This window comes from Salarias fasciatus, chromosome 5 (genome assembly GCF_902148845.1).
Source record: "Salarias fasciatus chromosome 5, fSalaFa1.1, whole genome shotgun sequence".
NCBI classification, from domain to species: Eukaryota; Metazoa; Chordata; class Actinopteri; order Blenniiformes; family Blenniidae; genus Salarias; species Salarias fasciatus.
In genome coordinates this window covers 21,109,351-21,129,450 of record NC_043749.1, presented here as the reverse complement: position 1 = coordinate 21,129,450, position 20,100 = coordinate 21,109,351, and the positions used below count along the sequence as shown (strand labels likewise).

General features: G+C 42.7%; 1 protein-coding gene across 3 annotated transcripts in view; it reads right to left on the bottom strand.

Annotated features, from left to right (window-relative positions):
• Positions 1-2,476: 2,476 nt before the first annotated feature.
• Positions 2,477-20,100, bottom strand: part of magi3b (membrane associated guanylate kinase, WW and PDZ domain containing 3b) — a 129,080-nt gene continuing 111,456 nt past the window's right edge. Inside the window, exons 8-22 of one of the 3 annotated variants that reach the window (XM_030091417.1) lie at positions 18,892-18,998; positions 15,211-15,402; positions 13,746-14,393; positions 11,921-11,952; positions 11,078-11,243; positions 10,892-10,986; positions 10,571-10,778; positions 10,194-10,376; positions 9,646-9,831; positions 9,137-9,212; positions 8,635-8,740; positions 8,041-8,178; positions 6,662-6,800; positions 5,774-5,863; positions 5,500-5,614 (exon numbers count right to left, since the gene is read on the bottom strand). In XM_030091417.1, coding sequence (XP_029947277.1) covers positions 5,814-5,863; positions 6,662-6,800; positions 8,041-8,178; positions 8,635-8,740; positions 9,137-9,212; positions 9,646-9,831; positions 10,194-10,376; positions 10,571-10,778; positions 10,892-10,986; positions 11,078-11,243; positions 11,921-11,952; positions 13,746-14,393; positions 15,211-15,402; positions 18,892-18,998 — 2,326 coding nt within the window. In that variant the 3' untranslated portion in view covers positions 5,500-5,614; positions 5,774-5,813. Of the gene's footprint in view, positions 5,615-5,773; positions 5,864-6,661; positions 6,801-8,040; positions 8,179-8,634; positions 8,741-9,136; positions 9,213-9,645; positions 9,832-10,172; positions 10,377-10,570; positions 10,779-10,891; positions 10,987-11,077; positions 11,244-11,920; positions 11,953-13,745; positions 14,394-15,210; positions 15,403-18,891; positions 18,999-20,100 lie in introns of all 3 variants that reach the window. The other 2 variants (XM_030091415.1, XM_030091416.1) reach the window with 2 other exon arrangements.

The window sequence follows — 20,100 nt, the reverse complement described above, 5'->3', positions numbered from 1 at the left end:
CCAGTAACTAAAATCCTGGTTTATGTTTTCACAGACAGAAAGACACAGGAAAAGTATTCTCATTTCTATAGAATTGAAATAATGGGCTTCAAATTAATTATTTGAAGTAACAAAATTTAGATGTTGTAAGAAGTGATGACAAAAAATACATTGGAAGATTATGAAGTTTAGATTTTCATAATGAGGAACATTTTTAATAACACTGAGTGTAAATGTCCATCGTGTTAAACAAGTAGAAAGGTTAGGGACAATTGCACTTCACACATCATGTACTTCCTTTATGGGATTGTACGCACCAGCCGGTTCTATGCACTATGAGAACTGAAAATAAAGGCTGTTATTTTCAAGTCATTGTTAAGAACTGAGGCTTTTATCTGTCTTTGGCTTGCCATTAAGTTTCAGTGTTGCTACATTTTCCCAGAAACATGGGAACTGTGGATATTATTGCAGAATCACATCGACCTCAGATACAGTTCAATGTGATGGAGGACTGAGGTGGTGGTGGTGGCCTCTGTTTTCAAAAACAGTGTGTGCCAGTAACTGTGTTTATCATACTTCTCAGCCTCCCTGGAAAGTCTGTGCCGGGGTAATTGAACCTGAATTCATCTCGACCGTGAATCAACAGACCAGCTTGTTTGTTTGTTTGTTGGGGGAACATGGGAGTTTATAGGCTTGGAAAAAGGATTACAATAGTCTTCCCTAAGAAGGTTTGTTGGAGGTATTTCAGGAGTGCGGGGCATCACACTTCCAGTGTGAACTGAGTCTTGTCAGTAACAGAAAAGATGGGCATTGGACAAAATGAGTGTCTTTACTTTTTGCAGATGTATTTTAACAAACGAACAATTTAATATTTATAAAGCTGTACTGGACGTTTCTATCTTAGCAGACGTTGTAGAAATCACTTTGTAAAGGCAAAAAGGCTCAAAACTGACATTGATTTTACAAAAAAAAAAAAAACAGAGATAATTAAGTTTCTTTGTTTTCTCTGTGAAATACTCAAAACAAAGTTGACATAAAAAAAAATGACATTTATATTTAGTAAGGAATATTTCTGATAATGAACACTAAAGATTGTATCAGAGATGGTCATACAGCTGAACTTCATGCAGCATTGACCTCTTCTTAAAAACTGTGCCAGCTAGTTCAACACACCCATCCCTGAACTGAGCAGCACTGTTGCTGTATTGGCATCATTTTAGAAAATCTTATCAGTCATCTCATCATCATTACAGCCGCTCTACCATGATTATACAGTTTAACATGAGTAAGTCTGATAAAATCAACACATCAATAATACAAAAACACAGGTTCTTGTTCACAGACTATGTCTACATAAAAACTGGTGAATGGATTTGACTTATATCGCATTTTTCCACTGATTTAACACCCACAAAGAACTTCATGTCATTAATGTCTGTCTCACACACACACAGTGGAGGCAGCTGCCATGCAAGGACACTTCAACATGAGTGATGGTAACTGCAACGCGCCCTGCCAGCTGAGCCACACCTGCACCAAACTACCGTCAAAGTCCACTTTGATCCTCAGTATCTTTATGTGGAGGTGCACCCTGTGATTCAGATTTTTTTCTCCGAGAGAACTAATCCAATTTGGTTTTAATAATGTTAAGAAAGAAAAAAAACCTGCATATAAATAACTCGTGAGTGAAAAATATGCATCGCAGATCCTTTAACAAGCTGCTTTTAATTAATGTTTAGCAGTTACATCCGTTTGATGCATTTCTAATTCAGTAAGTGCCTATTATTTAAGTGTTTCAGCTTTGCGTAAAATATGCAGCAGGGCACCTACCAGATTTACAGCTTATATAATCATTATGAATTACACCTCTCACGGTGGTGGGATTTTATAGAGGATTTGCTCCCAGTCTGATAGTTGCAGTGGGGCTGCGAGCAGATTTCATTTGTATTCCCATGGGAAAAATGATCCCATGATTCATGCCTGCTTTTGAAATATGGATATTTATGACACGTCCGTGGCATAAGATGCCTCTCAGGTTTTGTATGTAATTGAAAAAGCATCTTTTGGTGCAGTCAAGCTCCTTCCCCGTTCTGTCAAGAAAAGCAGGCGGCTGCCATGACAACTGGAAATCTGCCATAGTAACAGAGGATTACGCCGCTTTACCATATGAAAATGTGTATGCACAACAAACGAATCCACATGTGACACCAAAACCACCATTCCAACAACAATTGAGACTGTGTAAACAGTTGACACGCCGTTATGCAGCATAAAAGAGCCGCTTTTAATCCCACACCTACGTCTTAGATGAATGCAAGTTTCAGCACAAGAAACCCAGGAGATATTTTCAGCAAAACTTTATTTTTTTCAGTGCATGAACGGAATACCATGTCAAGGTCGAAGCCTATCCTTTTTCAATTCATTTTTAAATATTTTCTCTTTTTTTTTTTTTACATAAAAAAATAATGGAGCAATTTCATATACCTTATTTTTTTTTCTCCCCAAAAGAGCACTCAGCAAGTATTTATAAAGGTGCTGTACAATGTACAAACATTTACATCTACTGTTCCTACAGAATGTAGAAGATACCACAAGGATTGTTTTTGTTTTTTTTTTTTCTAATGAAGCAATGCAAGGCCACAGTATGATGCAGAAATGAGACACAGAATGGTTGGAACAAAAGCATAAAGTTGTACAACAGTGCAGGGGAGCATAAAATAAAATTCAATTAAAATAAAATTTTTTGAATCTGAAGCAGAGTACCCGACACCCAGGGTTGGATTTTACCCGTTCTACCAACCAAACTATTGCACTGAAACCTCCCACTGTCCGGCTCTCCTATAGATTTATAACCTGAAAACTCCATTATACAATCAAACTTTTCCCCACCGTGTGACTGTCACTGACACACGTTTGCTACAATACTGTTTTCCCTGAGCTCAACTGAATATTCCTTAATTTCTTGAGTTGTGTGAGCGACTAGGCTGAGTACTTTTCTCAGATATTACAGCAGATGTTTTAAAGTCATTTAAAGTAACAGTGAAATAAGACTATTTGTCACTTTTACAGAACACACTGTCACGACGGATCTGTTTATCTTGTACTGATCAACCCAGCCACACTTTACTATGTCTATCAGGCAGCCTTGCATCAGTAGTGTGATCAATATCTCTATAAGCAACCACGTCTCTGGCTTCTATCATCCTTCAACTACCCTGGCACTCAAACACATAGCAGGACTGACAAATACATACAAATAAAATCCTCAATATCCTTTTTTTTTTCTTAATAAGGAGTGTTTGAAACAACCAAGGACATGACGCAAAACTTGCAGAGCATTGCTATTTTGGCCTTGAACAGTGAACGTTTAGAAAAAAATAAAATAAAAGGCTTTGTAAAATTATAACGATAATGCAATTGATAGCAAATGAACTTCACCACTTAAAAACAACTCATGGCCATTCTGTTATGCTACAAGGGCAGATGCAGTGCAATGGAATTCAATAGATAGTTAGATTCTGCAAAACATAACACATTCAAATATATATAATTATAATATATTTCACAATGAGACACGTTTTGAGCGATTGCAAACATTTGGTACAGCAGTTTGCACATTACGTCTATACAGTTTATGAACTACAAAGTCATGGTAATTTCCTACCACTGAAGTACATTGGAAATAAGGTGAAAGCTCAAATAACATGGGACGACTTTTTTTTTTTTAAAGTCTATATCAAAATGTGGAATGGCTTGGTACAGCTACATATACATATATTCATCTATTATCTCAATAAATTACACACAGGTTAGTTATCATACACATGGTAAACAGGATCTCAAACCACAAGTTTCTGGTCTTTTAATGGTACTGGTTGTTTTGATGCAGTGTTGTGACTATACCCCCTTGAACAGTCTAAAGTACCCACGAAAGTAAACGCCTGCTGGATTGTATCTGAAGTCTGCCTGTCGCTCAGAATGAGAAACAGAAACGCGAGCCGGGTTCGTCCTCAGCGATGTGAAGAGCACGTGCAGTAAAACAAACAGAAAGGATCGACTGCATGCAGCTGAGCAAACCTCGAAGAAAAAAAGGACAGTCAAAATACCCCGCGATGACGCCGAGGATGAAATTAAACCTTGGTTGACAGTCGTAGTGGGTGTATACTACAGGCTAGAGGCAAGGGCCTTTCTGCTTTCTTTGCATATGGGTCATTGCATTGTAATGAGTGAAGCTCCGTTGGTAAGTCGTTGTTCCACAGGAGGCTCCCAGGATTGGCACATATTCACGTTTCAAAGTATCTTGTCTGACAAGGCCCCTGAGCATGCCGCACATGCTGAAGTCCCACATCAAAGATGCTGAAGTAGCAGACAAGGCAGAGGGGGAGCTGCTACATGCCACATGTGATGACACCAGACTCCCAAAATACAAATCTGGCCACTGTCCAGTGATAATAAAAGGAGAGCCATCTTGCACTTCTCTGTTTTATGGAAGAACTCAGAAAAAACAATCCGCTGAGGATATGGATAAATATTCAATGGCACAGCTCATTTCCTGGTGAATCGAGATTCTATCACAGAGGGTCACTGAGGACCTCTTCCCGGGAGAGGATTCTGGCTGAACTGGGCACTTTCCAAGGGCCAGGACTAATAGGTCCCTTCTGGCTCTGCGGGGCCCCTGGAATATTGTTCATAGAGGCCACAAAGTCTTCTTTACTACCTTCTCTTTTGGAGTAATAAAAAGCATCTTCCCTTGCTTGTGCTTCTCTCGGCGAAGCAACAGAACCTTTTCTACTCAATCGCTCTTTAAAAGATGACAGTGACTCTCCTTTGCTGATCGTACCTTTACTTGTAGTCGTGTTTCCCATCGGCTTGCCCTTGCCATTAACCTCTCTGTGCCCTGAGTCTTTGACAGAGCCTCTCTTATTCTCTCTTATTGTATTAGGCGCTGTCCTGTGATGGGGAGACTCTCCCACCACACGTTTTTTGAAGCTTTGCTGCTCAGGAAAGGTCCTTTCTCCTCTCCCTTCCATCGCCCTCTCTAGCGTGTATCTTCTGGCGGTGAGATTCCCCCCTTCACCGTTTTTCCTTTCGTGACCTAAGCTCTCTCTGCAGGAGGGATCCGTTGATCTTTTCTGATGCACTGCGCGCTGCTGAGGTGAAGCCACTTTCTGTCCAGCTTGCAGCGTCTTTGTGTGTGTCTGCGGCGTCTTGTCCGTGCTCCGCGTCGCTTCCTGTGCCTGCCTCTCTGCCTTTTTTGGACTGCGATGTTGCTCTTTGGCTTTAGGAAAAGTCTCCCCTGTTTTCTTTGGGCTGCTTAGCTCTCTGGAGTCGTTCGTGGGCCTGGTCCTCTTGTAGAACTTCGCATGCTCCAGGGAGGCGGGAGGACGCCTTTCTGCCTCCTCGCCCGCCCACTCACCGCTCTCCTCCACCGAGCTCAGAGCCCTGCTGCTGCGGGGCTTGCGGCCTTGTGGAGATACGGCGCTCCAGCTGCGCGAATGCTTCAGTTTGCTGGAGAAGGGAGGGGACACAACGATGGAAGCCCCGGTGGGAAATGGAGAGGACTGGGATGATGTGTCGGAGAAAAACACTTCTCCGGAGGAGCTTGCGGGTGAAATGAGTGTTTGATCATGTTGACCTGTAAGAGGACACCCACAAATTACAAAACAAGAATCCACATGCGCACAATAATAATAAATGCACTGCACAAAAAACAGAACTCAGAGTAAGAAAGACAGAAAGTAGCGTGATATCCACGATGTTAACAGTGGGAAAATATAGGAAAGTAAAGAATTACCAAGGTAAAAGAGAAGGGACCATTAAAAGCAGTGAAGATGTTAGTGTTGGTGCTCAGTGTAGTAGCACACAGCAGAAGAAGCTGTACTACCTGCATCAGGGGCAAGAGAAGAACAGGCAGAGGAAGCAGATGGTTAGAGATTTAATTAATGAAGATACATTAAAAAAAAAAAAATCAGCAAAGACACTACACTGGAATCAATAGGAGTGGAATTACAAACCAAGGCTCCATGAATGGATGCAGTCATTATCATTAGCTAAACATTAGGCAGATTTATGGTTTTCAGCACGTATTTAATGACTGTTAGTGTTCCCTCTTTATAAACCAGTAAACGGCAGTCGAGCAATTAGGAGATAAATTTAGCCTAGCTTGCTAACTTTCAGCATCACTTTCTAAAACCCGTCCAACTCCAACAACAAATAAACACCAGAAGCAATTATTATTTCGAGTGAATCCACACATGGGGTTGGGGGGGGGGGATTTCAAACTGATTTTCATTGCAATGTAGCCGGAGTTCTGACAGTTGATGACAAACAAGCCACAAAAGATTTTTAAATCTCAAAATTTGGATACACAGTCACAGCTACATGAGTGACAACTTCCTCTGTCTGGATAAATAAAGTTGAAAAAAATCATTTTTATATATATATATAATATTTGCAATTGTTACATCTATCCAATTTTGACCATATCTAAATCTTACCTTCAAAATTCAATGTACTGTAAAATCTCTGGATAAATACACTGTGGCTGTTGAATAGATTTAGATGCCCCAAAAAGTTATCTTATCTACACACATTCATGTATTTCTGTGCAGTGATAACCTTTGAGGCTCAGGGCAGGTCAATATCAAGCAGAAATGCAGCAGTGTTTGGAAAAAGCTTTTACCGCCGTCTTGAGCCAGACCGGCTCCAGGCCTCAGCAGCAGCACCACCTTGTTCCCTCCAGCCTGGATTACCTCAATAGCCCGTGTGTGGGAAATGCCGCGAGCCGGCTCCCCGTTAATCTCCACTATCTCATCTCCAACCTGTCAGGAACGCAGAAAATGCAATTACAAAACAACAACACACCTATGAGCATTTACACTGCTGTGCATGCGCACACAAAAGTGCCATGCTTACCCATGCATAATCAAAGAAAGTAAATTGTATGATTTACTCTCTCTCTCTCTCTCTCTCTCTCTCTCTCTCTCTCTCTCATACACACACATACACACAGACAGCCTGGTTCTGCCCTAAAGGTAGCCTCTATTATTGGAGATGACAGTATAACTGAGGATAAAGCATGTAAACATGTCAGTCTGTTAGGCTCTAATCAGTGTTGACATTCTTCTCCACCCTTGGATAGACAAAGTCATGCCCGGAGATCAGAGTCTGGCAAGCCAAAGATTCATTCCCGCCAGGAGCATCTATTCTGTTTTGTCGCTCAAGAGTATCTCCTCTCATCCCGATGATAATAATGTGATAATCTCATCCCCGGCGGGAGATTGTAATTTTGCTGAACCTCTTCGATAGAGGAAAGGGGGTCAGTTACAGAGTGACCTTTCTGGAAATAGCCAGAGAATTACTGAGGAAGGGTGAATTCTTGCTGTGAATGGAGGGCTTGATTCAGAACCTCAAGAATGCCCAGTAGACAGAAACAAATCTTCAAAAGCCAATTAAAATCCAACAAAAAAGAGTAAAACATATTAAGACCTAAAAAATAGTGAATATGAAGCTGAATATTTTGCCAGTTTGCTAGAAAGCTTGAATGGAAAGTAAAAGACAAATTATACCTAAAGGAACAGTCAATCACACAGATGGTATTTTCTTTTTTTAAATCCATTAATCTCCACTATACATTCAACACACACAACAAGCCCCTGCAAACTGCAACACAGACGGTGTTTTTATGCCGTCTGCCCTTCATGTGCAACACTGAATTATTCCTGTATAACTGTTAATTTTTGGACGAGGATTGTTCACCCCTATGCTTCCCATACAGTGACCCGTGATGTCCTGAGTTTGAACTGATTGCTTGCATAGTTGCGAAGATGGATCACGCGACCTGCAGTTTTATTAATTCATTTATCTATAAACTCAATGCCCTTCCGGCTTCAGTCTGATCCGCTGAGAGTCACAATGGTGAGTCGTCTCCACACATTCCCTCACGAAGTATAAACATGCAGTCGTTTCAAAAATATTAACAGTAAATCATATTCAACACTGCTCCATGCTAGTTATGATGAGGCATGAAACAGCAGGGATCAGAATAGTGAGGAGGCTCACATGGATCCTTCCATCCAGCAGAGCAGGTCCATCCTCAGCGAGTCTCAGGATGTACAGGCCCATGTTGTACTCTGTGCCTCCACGCAGACTGAAGCCGAAGCCCCTGGGGCTTCTTTCCAACTCCACTGTCAGACAGCCCTGCACAGAACAAGAGGGAGGGAGGAACTCTGCATACACTCACTATCGCAGGTAGAAACATGCATGCAAATTAACATATTGAGCCGCCGATACATAATGTAGCGACCTTGCTGTGGTAAGTGACGATCAAAGCATTTTCCTCCAAATGATGGAACGAGACTGTGTGATTGCCTCTTCTGTAGTCAAATGCCATAACAAACAAGGCTGGTCTTTTTCTTTGGCTAAGGATGTTTTGATTATTCTTGCTCTTCAATTAATTACTCCGTTCTTTGTCAATACCGACATTAAAGAAGAGGGAGTTTTACTTGACAAGCTGTAAGTACATAACACACCGCATCACTTCTCATCCTATCATCATGAATAACGGTATTTCTGTGCTACCTTGAGCAGTGCTAACCTTCCAACACTTGCCAACAAAACATATGACAAAAGGTGAGAAAAGAGAATAATTCTCACCTGGTTGGGACCTGTCACACACAGTGTTCCCGAATCACCAAGAGAAAGTGATTTGTGGTCGGACCAATTGACCCCGTCTCTTTTATCATCCAAGTCCAGGTTATAGCTACAATAAAAAAACTGATTATTCATTTATTACAGTTGCTTGAGTACACCAACAGGCAAAGTCATAAACACACAACATGGATTAATTTAATACAGAATGTTTCATGAAAAAGGGAGGCATTCACTCTTTTGGTTTAATCTTGCACATGAAGTGTGCATTTTAGTGATTTATCAACATATTGTGCAGATTTTATTTACTGTGCAGAACATGCAGGATTATTCAAATCAGATTCAGTAAGAAAGAGCAGTCCTCGATTTTCTTTTAGCTGTTGCTTCATGTGCATTTTGTGGCACCTGTTGGTAACTGCAAGAAACATCGTGACTGAAACTGTGGAGTCTGGAATACAGCATGCAGTTTGATCAGTCTGAGTTTTCTCATCCATGCTGCAGTGCTGACCTTTGTCCCATGGCTTTGTGTTGGAGAGCTGGGCTCTGCTTTGCTGAACTTGCTCCAGATGGAGGGCCCTTGTATTCTGGAACACAATACGACACAATATTGTCAGCAGCATGTACAGGTACACAGCAATATCAGAAATGTCATATAGAAGAGCCTGTGGATGAAATCAAATTGCAGCATGTTTTCAGGATGAAAATAATTAATTTTTTTTTTTTTTTTTTAAAGGAAATCACCTTAGGTATGCCTGGTAAACTGCATTAAATAAAAAAAAACACTACTTAGAATGTACATACACACTGATGAATTTTTTTTTTATGTGGACATAGTAATATAGAGACTATATTATCGCTTTTTTAAAGATTTTTTGTTTCTTTGTTTTTAGCTTCCCTGTAAAGCCACTTTGAGAATCGTATTAAAAGCGCTATAAATAAATGTACTATAATTATTATCACAAGACGAACCAAGCGCCTTGATAAATGTGACAGTCGGCAGCAGAGAGAAACACTCACCGTCTTCGGGAACCACAGTGAGAGTGACAACATTGCCGGCCTCCTTGATAAGCTGAACAATGTCATTGTGACAGAGCTCAATGATGGAGCGTCCGTTGACTGCTGAGATTCGATCTCCAACATGCAGCAGACCACAGCGGTCAGTGGGACTGCCTTCAATAATTCGGCCAATTTTGTGTGGGATGACTGGAACAGCAGATAAGAAGAGAAATGAGGTATAAAGGCTTGGTCACAATGGCCAATATCACAACCTTGAAATGCACTACTGCATATTAATTTTTATAGGCATAGTACTGCAGAAGTCTTGTTTCATTACACTGAAGAGCAACTTGATATTTTCGTAATTAAAAACAGTACAAATGCAGAATGACAAATGGCTTCAATGTACATGGGTGACATATGAGTGAATTTTTCAGATGTTTGTAATAAATGTCAAATGTATGAGTAGATCAAACGAGAATTAATGAGACTCAAAAATGGATTTGACAAAATTAACATTCAGAAAATGTTTAATATCTGAATAAAACCTTCAGAAGTCCATCTTTCACCTCCGTGCGGCGGCTTGCTCTTTGATGTGAGGATAACAAAGCCAAAGCCCTCGGTCTCCTTCCGGTGGAGAGTGATGTCGAAAGACTCGTGGTCCAGCGCACTGGGCATCGGCAGACGAGGTAGTTTGGGGGAACCATTCACCAGCACCGGAGTCATGTCCTGAACCTCCTCGTCTGTCGCCTCTGATAAAAACAGATATGCAGCTATGAGACTCTTTTAGTATTTGTATTTTTGGGTGTGATTTCCTGAGGGTTTTTTTAGTCTTAATTAAATTCTGTTAATATGTTAATGTGAAGGTATTTTACATGAGAAAAAGTGCAGAAAAAGTGCAGAATTAAGGTGTAGTAACATTATTTAAAAAGCCAGTGATTCTCACCTCTGTAGATGACCTTCCTACGAACAGTCAGCATGACTTGACCATTACGGGCAGCATTGGTCATCAGATCCAAGACCTGCTTATGCGAGCGACCTTTGACCATCACGCCATCGATGCCGATCAGTTCGTCTCCCGCTCTGAGACGGCCATCCTTCTCTGCCGCTCCGTTGGGCACAATGGCCCCGATGTACACCTGGGGAAAAACATTCTGAAAAAGGGTTACTAACTGATCTCAGAAAACAGATCAAATGTTAAACATAGTGATTTTCTGGAATGAAATTCTTGTTTTACCGATGCTGGTTGCTGTGGTTGTATACTTACTGGCTGCTGTGGACCCTCTCCTCCCAGAACACGGAAGCCAAAGCCTGTTTCGATGTCTCTCTTCAGAAAAACATCAATGTCTTTGGTGTGAGGCTCTGTCAATAAATACCAACCGGTTACTGAAGCGTTTCCAGCTGTGCTGAGAAAAACAACTTGAGAGAAACAGTAAATCTGATTCGCACTTACGTCTGCTCTCCAGCAGGGCTTTGGACTTCAGGTACAGCTCTGTGACGTCTCGCTTTGGGGACTCGACGGAGCGCAGGGTGCTTGTGTTGGAGTGGTAAGGCAAGGCCTGCTGCACAGAGTCCACAATACCGTCCAAAGTCTCCGTACTGGCGGTCATTTCCTGTCTCTGATTTTAAAAAAAAAACCCCGAAAAACACTGTCACAACAACATGCAACTAAAAGTTTGACAAATGCAAAAGAAGCAACTCTAAACTATTATTATTTTTCTATGGATGACACTTCCGTTTTTGCATTTACATACCGAGGACATCACATGTTTGGTGATAGTGTCCTGAGCTCATTATCTGAGCAATGAAGATCACTTTACTGGCTCCTATCTTTTTAACATAGACCTCTTTACATTCTTTTCTTTGGGGGATAAGCAATTGGATTTGGATATATTGTAAAATCCACAGGAAAAGAGCAAAGATTCTCCCATAGCTGTCGCAGGCCTCTTCATGCAGAAAGGGCAACTTCTTTATCTGAAACTGCCGTATTAATAATAGCACCATATCTAAAGAGGCTCGTCCATGCTTCATTACCATTGCAATCCCCTGACAATAGCCCTGAGAATACGAACACTGAAAAGAAGTAATTAAGAGCGTTTTTCACAGCAAACAAAAGAAGGCGCCCAGAAACATAATCAATATTCAAATTTATTGCTATCATTTAATTTGATGCAACAGAGGCTTACTGGTTAAGCTGAAGGACAAAACGTTTTGGAATTAAATTGAGGGATATGCCCTCTCTGGGAAACAATAGTGGAAAAAAAAAAAAAGATCTTTTTTTTTTTTTTTTACTCACAGGTTTTAGATTCTTCACAGGGGATGTTTGACCTATGGAGCAACACAGAAAATAGGGATATAGTTGAAAAAAAAAAAATGCATTTCTCACGACAGTGGTCAGAGAGCCACGGTCCACCAGATGGCACTGCCTCTCTGACTGAGAAACAACAGCGGATCGTTTAAAAATAAACCTGTGAGTTGTTGGAAACTCCAGTGATGCTCCTTGTAAAGGATGCTCCATTAGAGAAAACACATCCATGTGTGATTAAAGATACATAGGGAATTTAAAGGTCGTACATGTGCCGAAGACCTGACGACACAGAGAAACGCCATGTGCAGAGCCGGGAAACTGGGGTGCATTAGAGATTCATGCATGTAATTCAGTGACTGACATTTCTCTTCCCGCTCACTGTTCACTCTACAGCAAACCCACATGTTCCATCTCCAGCACTCAGATTGTTCCCTGCAGATCATCCCCACAACTCGCTGCATTAACTGAATTAACAAACACTCCGGAGCCGGCCGCCCCGCAGGGCTGGACTCACACTCGGACTGATGATGGGTTAATGGAGCCTGATGGAAAAGCTGAGAAACGCCGACTTCTTCCTGCTTCACTGCAAAAATTCCCAGTTCAAGTAGCAGAGGAATCAAACATATAAGACAGGCCACAGACGAAGACACAGACGCACTCATTCATGCACCCATATCGGTTTCTCACCTACTCTTTCTGTAAGCCGTTTTATTTTTCTTGATGTGTGCACACGCGCACAGACACACGCGAACAAACACTTAAGCACACGCACAAACCGATGAAAGCCTCTTTGAAGCCAAAGGCCATTGTCTAATGAGGGTTAAAGCTGGCATTAGCTCTTCAGTTGTGCAGGCTGAGCCCAGCTTTGCTTCAACTGTGGGAGCATGCAGTGCGTCAGCCGAGTGGGACACGATGGTGGCGAAGCAGCGAGAGTGACTGGCGTGGGTGTTTGCAAGAGGAAAGAAGACTCAGGCGTGGCCGAGGGAGGAGGCCCCCGAGGACCTTCTCTACACCCATTTAACCATGGATCTTTAACAGGCCATGGGTATAGAGGCATGCAGAAATCCTCTGCACTTTGCTGATGATCAAAGCCAATCCAGGGTTCATCGACTTGCGCAGTGAATCCCCGGGGCAGCTGGAGATGAATGTATGAGACATTTGAAGGGTGCCTACCCTCCTCCCTCTGCTCCTTGGAATCAAGTACATCCCCACACTTATGTAATTCCTACTCTTGGGCTTGTAACAGAAAGCATTATGTTTCATTGGGAGTTGTCGTAAACAGAGGCGGGTTAAGTGGCAGCACAGAGGAGGAGTGCTTGTAATATGTGTGAGATACAGAGTTAGCATATGTAAAGAAGGTGCTTGTGCACACGAACACACAGAAATTGAACCTAATTATGTGGGACAGCCCATGTAGTGCGGCTGAATCTGTTCAGCGGGAGTGGAACCAGTCACTGCTGTGGTGACCTTACAAGGCAGCAGACACAGTGGCATCGCCCAGACTCGTGTGTGTGTGTGTGTAGTGAGTCAGTGCCCCCAAACCAGTCACAACACCACCTCACCTCCTGTCAGGATCAGCACACTGACCTCACCTCCCAGGGGCACTATTGAGGGAGCATTGACAGCAATAAAGTATGTCACATACAACACATCAAAAAAAGTAGAATCCAATGAGGGTGAAACAATGACGGGTCATGAAAGAGAGAACCAACGTCACAGACATACAAAACCAGTCTGACCGGCTGTGGGACTGTCAGATAAGTCGACTGGAGTCAGACTGACACTGAGATGCATTCCTGTGTGAGTGTCTCACCTCCTCGCAGCACTAGCACGTTGACTTCGCTCCCCACTGGCAAATCTTTCAAGATATCCACCACTTGTGCATGGCTGAGTGTCTGGACATTCTGTCTGTTGATCTCTTTAATGACGTCTCCTTTCTGCAGGCCGCGGCACCACTGGGCGTCCAGGATCATCTTCACCTTCTGGCCCAGAGGGCAGTCAGCGATGGCAAACCCAAACCCCCCGGGTCCCTTGACCAGCGGCACGCTGACCAGCTCGGGCTGCAGCATCCCCACGGCTCCCTCACCCCGATCCGTCTGCCTTCCGTTGGGCAGGGCGGCCACGACGGGCCGCCCGCTGGCGTCGGTGGTGACATAATGGAGCTCTTGTGAGGACCCGTGGAGGACGTCGCCTTTCACAAGCAGCGGCTGGCCGTTGATGAGGGGCACGGCTGTCACCACCTCTCCGCCGTGCAGAGCCTGCTGGGGCTGGGTGGCCGGCGGCGGGGGCGGAGGGGGAAGAGGGTCGTCGCTGTTCAGATCCACGTCGGGGGGAAGCGGGTAGCCGCGGCAAAGCACCATGTCCACGTACTGGTTGATGGGGATGGATTGGAACATCTGCACCACCTCTGGATGAGTCTTCCCCAGCACACACAGCCCATTAATCTCAACAATCACATCACCTGAGACAGGGACAGAGATGAAAGAGAGTTACAGGAGGGGATTTTTCCTTTGGTGTTTAATCTAGACATTACTTCTCAGCTCTTTGGAAAGCACTTACTCCTTCCATTGTCAGAAGGATCTTTCCAATGAAAGTGTTCCTTTCCTCCTCACTGCCTCCGTATATTTTCATTTTGGCAGCTGTCTGTACTGCTTCCCCTTCCTTTCATCGCATTCATTCCCACTCCATTCTTCTTCTTCCCTCACTTGCTACATTGTGAACAGACCTGAACGGCGCTCTGTGCCACAATGACAAGAAGCTGAGGCGGGTGTCGATTTCTGCCACATCCTACTTCTGTAACCTTCAGACGCACATACACACACACACACTCATATGTACACGTGCGCGCAAAATGCACGCACACCTCACAGCTGTTGGTTTATGAAGACAGCCTACAGGCAATGGTTAGATCAGAAACGAAACAACAAAGATGTTACAAGACTGCACACCCACAGTAATCAGAGTGCTGCAGAGCTATGCCCTTGACAGAGTGAGAGTTGTTGTTATTGCTTTGTTGAACTCCTGGGACGGTGTCAGGTTAAGCAAACAACGTCGAGGTAAAATTAACACCTCCAGGTGCATCATTCCCACTCATGAAGGAGGCACAATTTAGCTGTAAAAGAATTTTAGGGCAATATTGCAGAAATTATCAGTTATAAACTCATGGATCTTCCTGCCAGCAAAATGAGAATTTAATGGGTATTTTCAATGCTTATATCTGCTTTGTCCCGTTTGTTCTTGACGGATTTTAAGTGTGCTTATGCAAAGATTTTGCTCACCTGATGCCATCTTGTCGTCGTGTGCAGCCGGACCATCGCTGAGCACGTTTTTCACCTGCAGAAACTCATCTGTACGGTCGCCTCCGATGATAGTAAATCCGAATCCCTGGGAGCTCTTCTTCAGCGCTGTGTGGTACATCTCCCCCTTCAGCTGGCTGGGGTCTGCAGTGAAGCCAGATGAGGCTCCCTTGCCTGCACAAGTTGTACAAGTCAGCATACGTGCAACCGAAACAACAGCAAAAATCTCTAAATGAAGAACAATATCAGGCATAGAAACACTGAATAATGAATTCATATCCTCCTTGGAAGATAGCAGAATCTATCCATGTCTTCCCTGAACCTCAATTATTCGCATTATGTGCCGAGGATCAACATAGCAATTAGTCATTTCTAATTAACAGGCGTGATGTATATGCCTGAACTAGAGAAACCCATTAACAGAGACCTTTTTTAACAACCCTGCAGAAAACGAAGCACAAACAGATCAAAGGATATAAAAATCATACCTTTAGAGGATAATTACTTGTTTCTCTCTTACAAAACTGCGGCGCAGAACAATTATGCAGCGCCTGCATCACTGTCCAGCTTAAACGAATGCCCTATTCTATCTCCCTCTTACAATAATCAATGATTCAGAAAAAAGGTCTGTCACTGAAGACACTTTATACCGTCAGAAAGGGACAACTTGAGGTCAGCAGCAGCATCAATATGGACCAGCAGCTTGGCTGTGGTATCCGCAATACACTAGATAACCAACTGTCAGGGCCACACTGCATTAAAACTGAGCAGCTTCTGGCATTACTCTGGTATCAGCACTTTAGATCATGGACACACCATTTTTCCCACACTGTCTGATGGGCTCCAGTCTGGACTGCATTATAGCTTTCACAGAAAAAAAGAAAAAAAAAATGAAACTATAGCTGATGACAAATGGGCCACATTTCAGCAGCCACAGTATTTACTGGAAGAAAGTGACGAGGCTGTCAGTCTCAGAGGCAAGAATTTTTAAATGACCTGTCATCGCTTTGATTGCCCAATTTCTTATTTTACATTATATTTTTTTTAAGTAACAAAACAAGCTAACATAAAAAACATACAGAATGCAAGTTAAAAAAAAAACTAACAATGAAGAAAAGAAAGAAATGACATATCAATAATAATTCTAAATTTTAATTTGCCCTTTCTAATATTATAACAAACACTGGATACACATACTACTGCAATTCTATGCTAAATATGGTACCAAATAGGAAATAAAACAGCTAATAAGAGTGAGAGAGAGTCAGTAATGTTTTAAATTTATTCAAACTTTTTTTGAGGGTGATGTTGTTTCTATGCTTTTTCTTTACTGTCAAATAAATGATCAAATGTATGCCTGTACGGTGTAAGTTCATCTGAAAATAACACCCTTTATTATTTCTTTTCTCTATATAATTGTGTTTGTCATCTGCAGGTGAAGGCTGGACAGATTCAACTTAAACAAATCCACTGCTATTTCGTGGTTGCAGGATCACACTTTCCAGTTTGGCTGCTCAGCATCAGCTGCACATTTTGCTCTCGTCTCCTTCAGTTCTATAAACACTCCATAACTTCGGGGAGGCATGTGTGGGGAATTTGAATGCAGGCCCTCTCACGCTATCAAACGGTTCAGCCAGCCTCGAACACAAACCACAGACATGAGCGACTGCAGGAGCATGTAACTTATCACAGTCGGAGTGGACTCCAGATGTCCACACTGCCGCATGGATCAAGAAAAGCTCATTTGCATAATCACATTCAAATTGCTTGATAAACTCAACATGGGATGTTTTTTTTTTTCTGTCCTCCCCCAGCGAGAGCTTGAATTACCATTTGACTGCACGTTTGCGAGTGAGGGAAGAGACAGCGGCAGCGGAGGGTGAAAGAAACAGAAGGAGAAAACGAGTGTGGTTTATGCAAGCCCGCACTTGTGTGGGAGAATCCACGGTAGGTCTCTGTTCGGAGGGGAAATGTGAAAACCAGAAGATACATATCAGGTCACACATGAAAACCGTGACTGTTTGATGTAGTAGGGGATACGACAGTTTGCCTGCTTCTGGTTTTCACATTTTTCCTCCGAACAGAGACCTTGCATGGACTCTCCAGCACAAGTACGGGCTTGTGCATGTCCAACAACATTAGCCGGTTTTATTCTAAGAGGTCTGGTTCTTTGCTATGCCGTGAACCAACAGGATTGTTTGCTTGTAACAGATGCCAACTATTGATCAACAGAGAAAGTACCAAGTGTAGAAATTACATGAAAACAAAGCAGAAACAGCACAAGTGTGTCACGCAGTCACAGTGTGATTAGCATAACACATAATATTCATATAAAAGGTGTGTTGGAGCGCAAAATCCATTAAGTCAACAGCACCTGCTGCCATAAAAATAAGACTAATAGAAAAACAAAACGATGAAAGTCGGAATTGTTGCCCGAGGTGCAACTGCCGACTGATGGTGCTTTGGTTTCATCACAGCAACCGACTGACAACTCACTGGGTTGTGTAATCTGTAATCAGGGGCGAGGTGGCGGCTTCCTCAGTCCCCGCACACCTGAGCAGAGAGATGTGTGATTATGCTCGGCCTCTCTGGCGTTCTGTTCCACCAGCTGTTGCCACGTGCGCCGCTAAAAGGCGGCCTCCTCCCCTGCGTTCCCTCCCTCACTCCCCGAATCACTGCCAGGGCTGCAAGAGGCTGTCTGTCTCTGCCTGCCGCTGCAGAACAGTAATCTATTATACATCCATTGTAATGAAAATATACTTAATTCATGATGTTTATTGTCAGAGAAAAATGGCATGTCAACCTAAAGAACATGCTATTACCGAAGGGCAGACAATATTTCCATTCTCTGAGCAAACAAGGGAAGAAAAGCCTTGTTTTGACAATCTATTATTGCTTGAGGCCAGTTTAAGTTTGACACATTCAGCTGACCTTGCTGGAAAAGGCGGCGTTCCCATTGCTTTCTATTCCCAGGAAATGTATTTATCAAAGTATGTTGACAGAGGTGAAAGTCTCGGCCTCCACACAGAGGCATAAGCCAAAGTAATTAAATCACAATTATATTTTGAACAATTAGCTGGTGCTTATGTCCAGAGTGATTTACAGTGAGCACAAAAATAGAATGAGCTCATTGAGCCTGACGACAATGAAGAGAAAATTACTTCATATCATTAAAAAATAGGCAAGGGATAGAAATAGATAGTTCATTATATGAGGACAGTGAGGCAAGAATTAGTTTACAAAGAGCAGCAAAAATATATTATAACAGCAACAAAGAGCCTCACAGTTTTAGATGAATAGTCTAACTGGAGCTTCTCTTTGTTTTCACTCATACAGGACATGACAGTCAGGAAAGAAAGCGGGCTTAAGTAATTACAGTTATTCATGTCTGTGCATGTCTCATAAACTTGATAGTTCTGTCAAAATACATGAAACGGGGTGTTACATCTCATGGGGTTTTTTTTTTAAACATTGCTGTCACAATTCCAGACTGGTGTTTGAAATCCCGTTCTGTATGTCCTTTATCACAGTCCGCTGTAGCTGTGGATGCTGGAGTCGTGTGTGTGTGTGTTTTTTTTGTTTTGTTTTTTTTTGTCTCCCTCCTAACAATCCAAATAGGGTGGAGAGCGAAGATGGAGACGTGTTGTGCGGCGCTGCTGGTACCTTGGGAAGTTGCTGCGGCAGCTTGCTGGATTGCAGCCGTCTCCTGGCTCAGCTTCTTCTTTGCCTCCAGGACAGGATTCTCAAACTGAGTTTTCTGGTTGATGTGGCTGTAAAAAAAAAGTAACAACTTTAAGACAAAAAGACTTTAAATCCAAGCACACATGTGTCCATATTGATCTCCCTGCAAATACCGTCTGCCATAAGAGCCAGCTTGGCTGCATGGGGATGTAGTGGTTGGTTCTTCATGTGCAAAAATGCTGTGATATTTGATCGTGCCCATTTTCAAAGCAAAATGCACACCAGAATTGTAAACAATGCACACAAAATGAAATACCTCAGGCCTGAATAGGCTGAAGTAACTATGAAATTCTTACACAAGACACAAACAGTAAAACCTTGTTCACCTTCTCTTTCTATGGGGAAATGTGTTTTAGACATTTAATATTCTAGAAAATGAACCCCTAACAGCCAGAAACATCCTGTTCCTCCACGACAAGGTAAACAGCCTGTTATCCCTCTGGCATACAAACCAGAGTCCTCGGTTCACAGTGAGCTCATTTCAAGCTGAAACACTGGCAGCTACAAACTGCATCTGAACGCCATTGACTCTCCTTGTCTATACAGGGCGACTTTCTCTCACATGTCACCTCTACCGAGGAGGGATTCTTGTGCAGACTGAGCAATAAAACAACGCAAGCAGTGCCCATTTTGCTTTCATCACAACAGATTGCCACCTCTCCTTGCAGCTCCCACTCCGTTCCTTCCATGCATTCTAGTTGAGAATCTTCCCACTTATCTCTACCGCTGTTAAAATGGCTATGTTTCACTGATTTCCTGCTGGGACAGTGAGCACAGAAACCCACTGTGCACACATAAAAATATACAAACAACATCTCATGCACGCGCAGGCTTACTTACACAACGCTGACAGAAAGCAGCGAGAGTATAATCAGTTGTGTTCAGATACAGGTCACTGCGATGTAACCCACAGGGCCTCATTCTCCCTCCTACTGGTAAACAATGGGAAAATCCTGATGAAAATCTTTAAATGTTCGCCAGGTAAATGCTTCCTCTCCGCATGTTACGTAACTTGGAGCAGTCCTCACCCGAAATGAGCACAATGAGCCGTGGGCCGGATCCATTTGTTTATTTTTAGACTGTATTGATTTATGTCAGTCCACCACTAATGTACACAAAGCAGTGTAATGT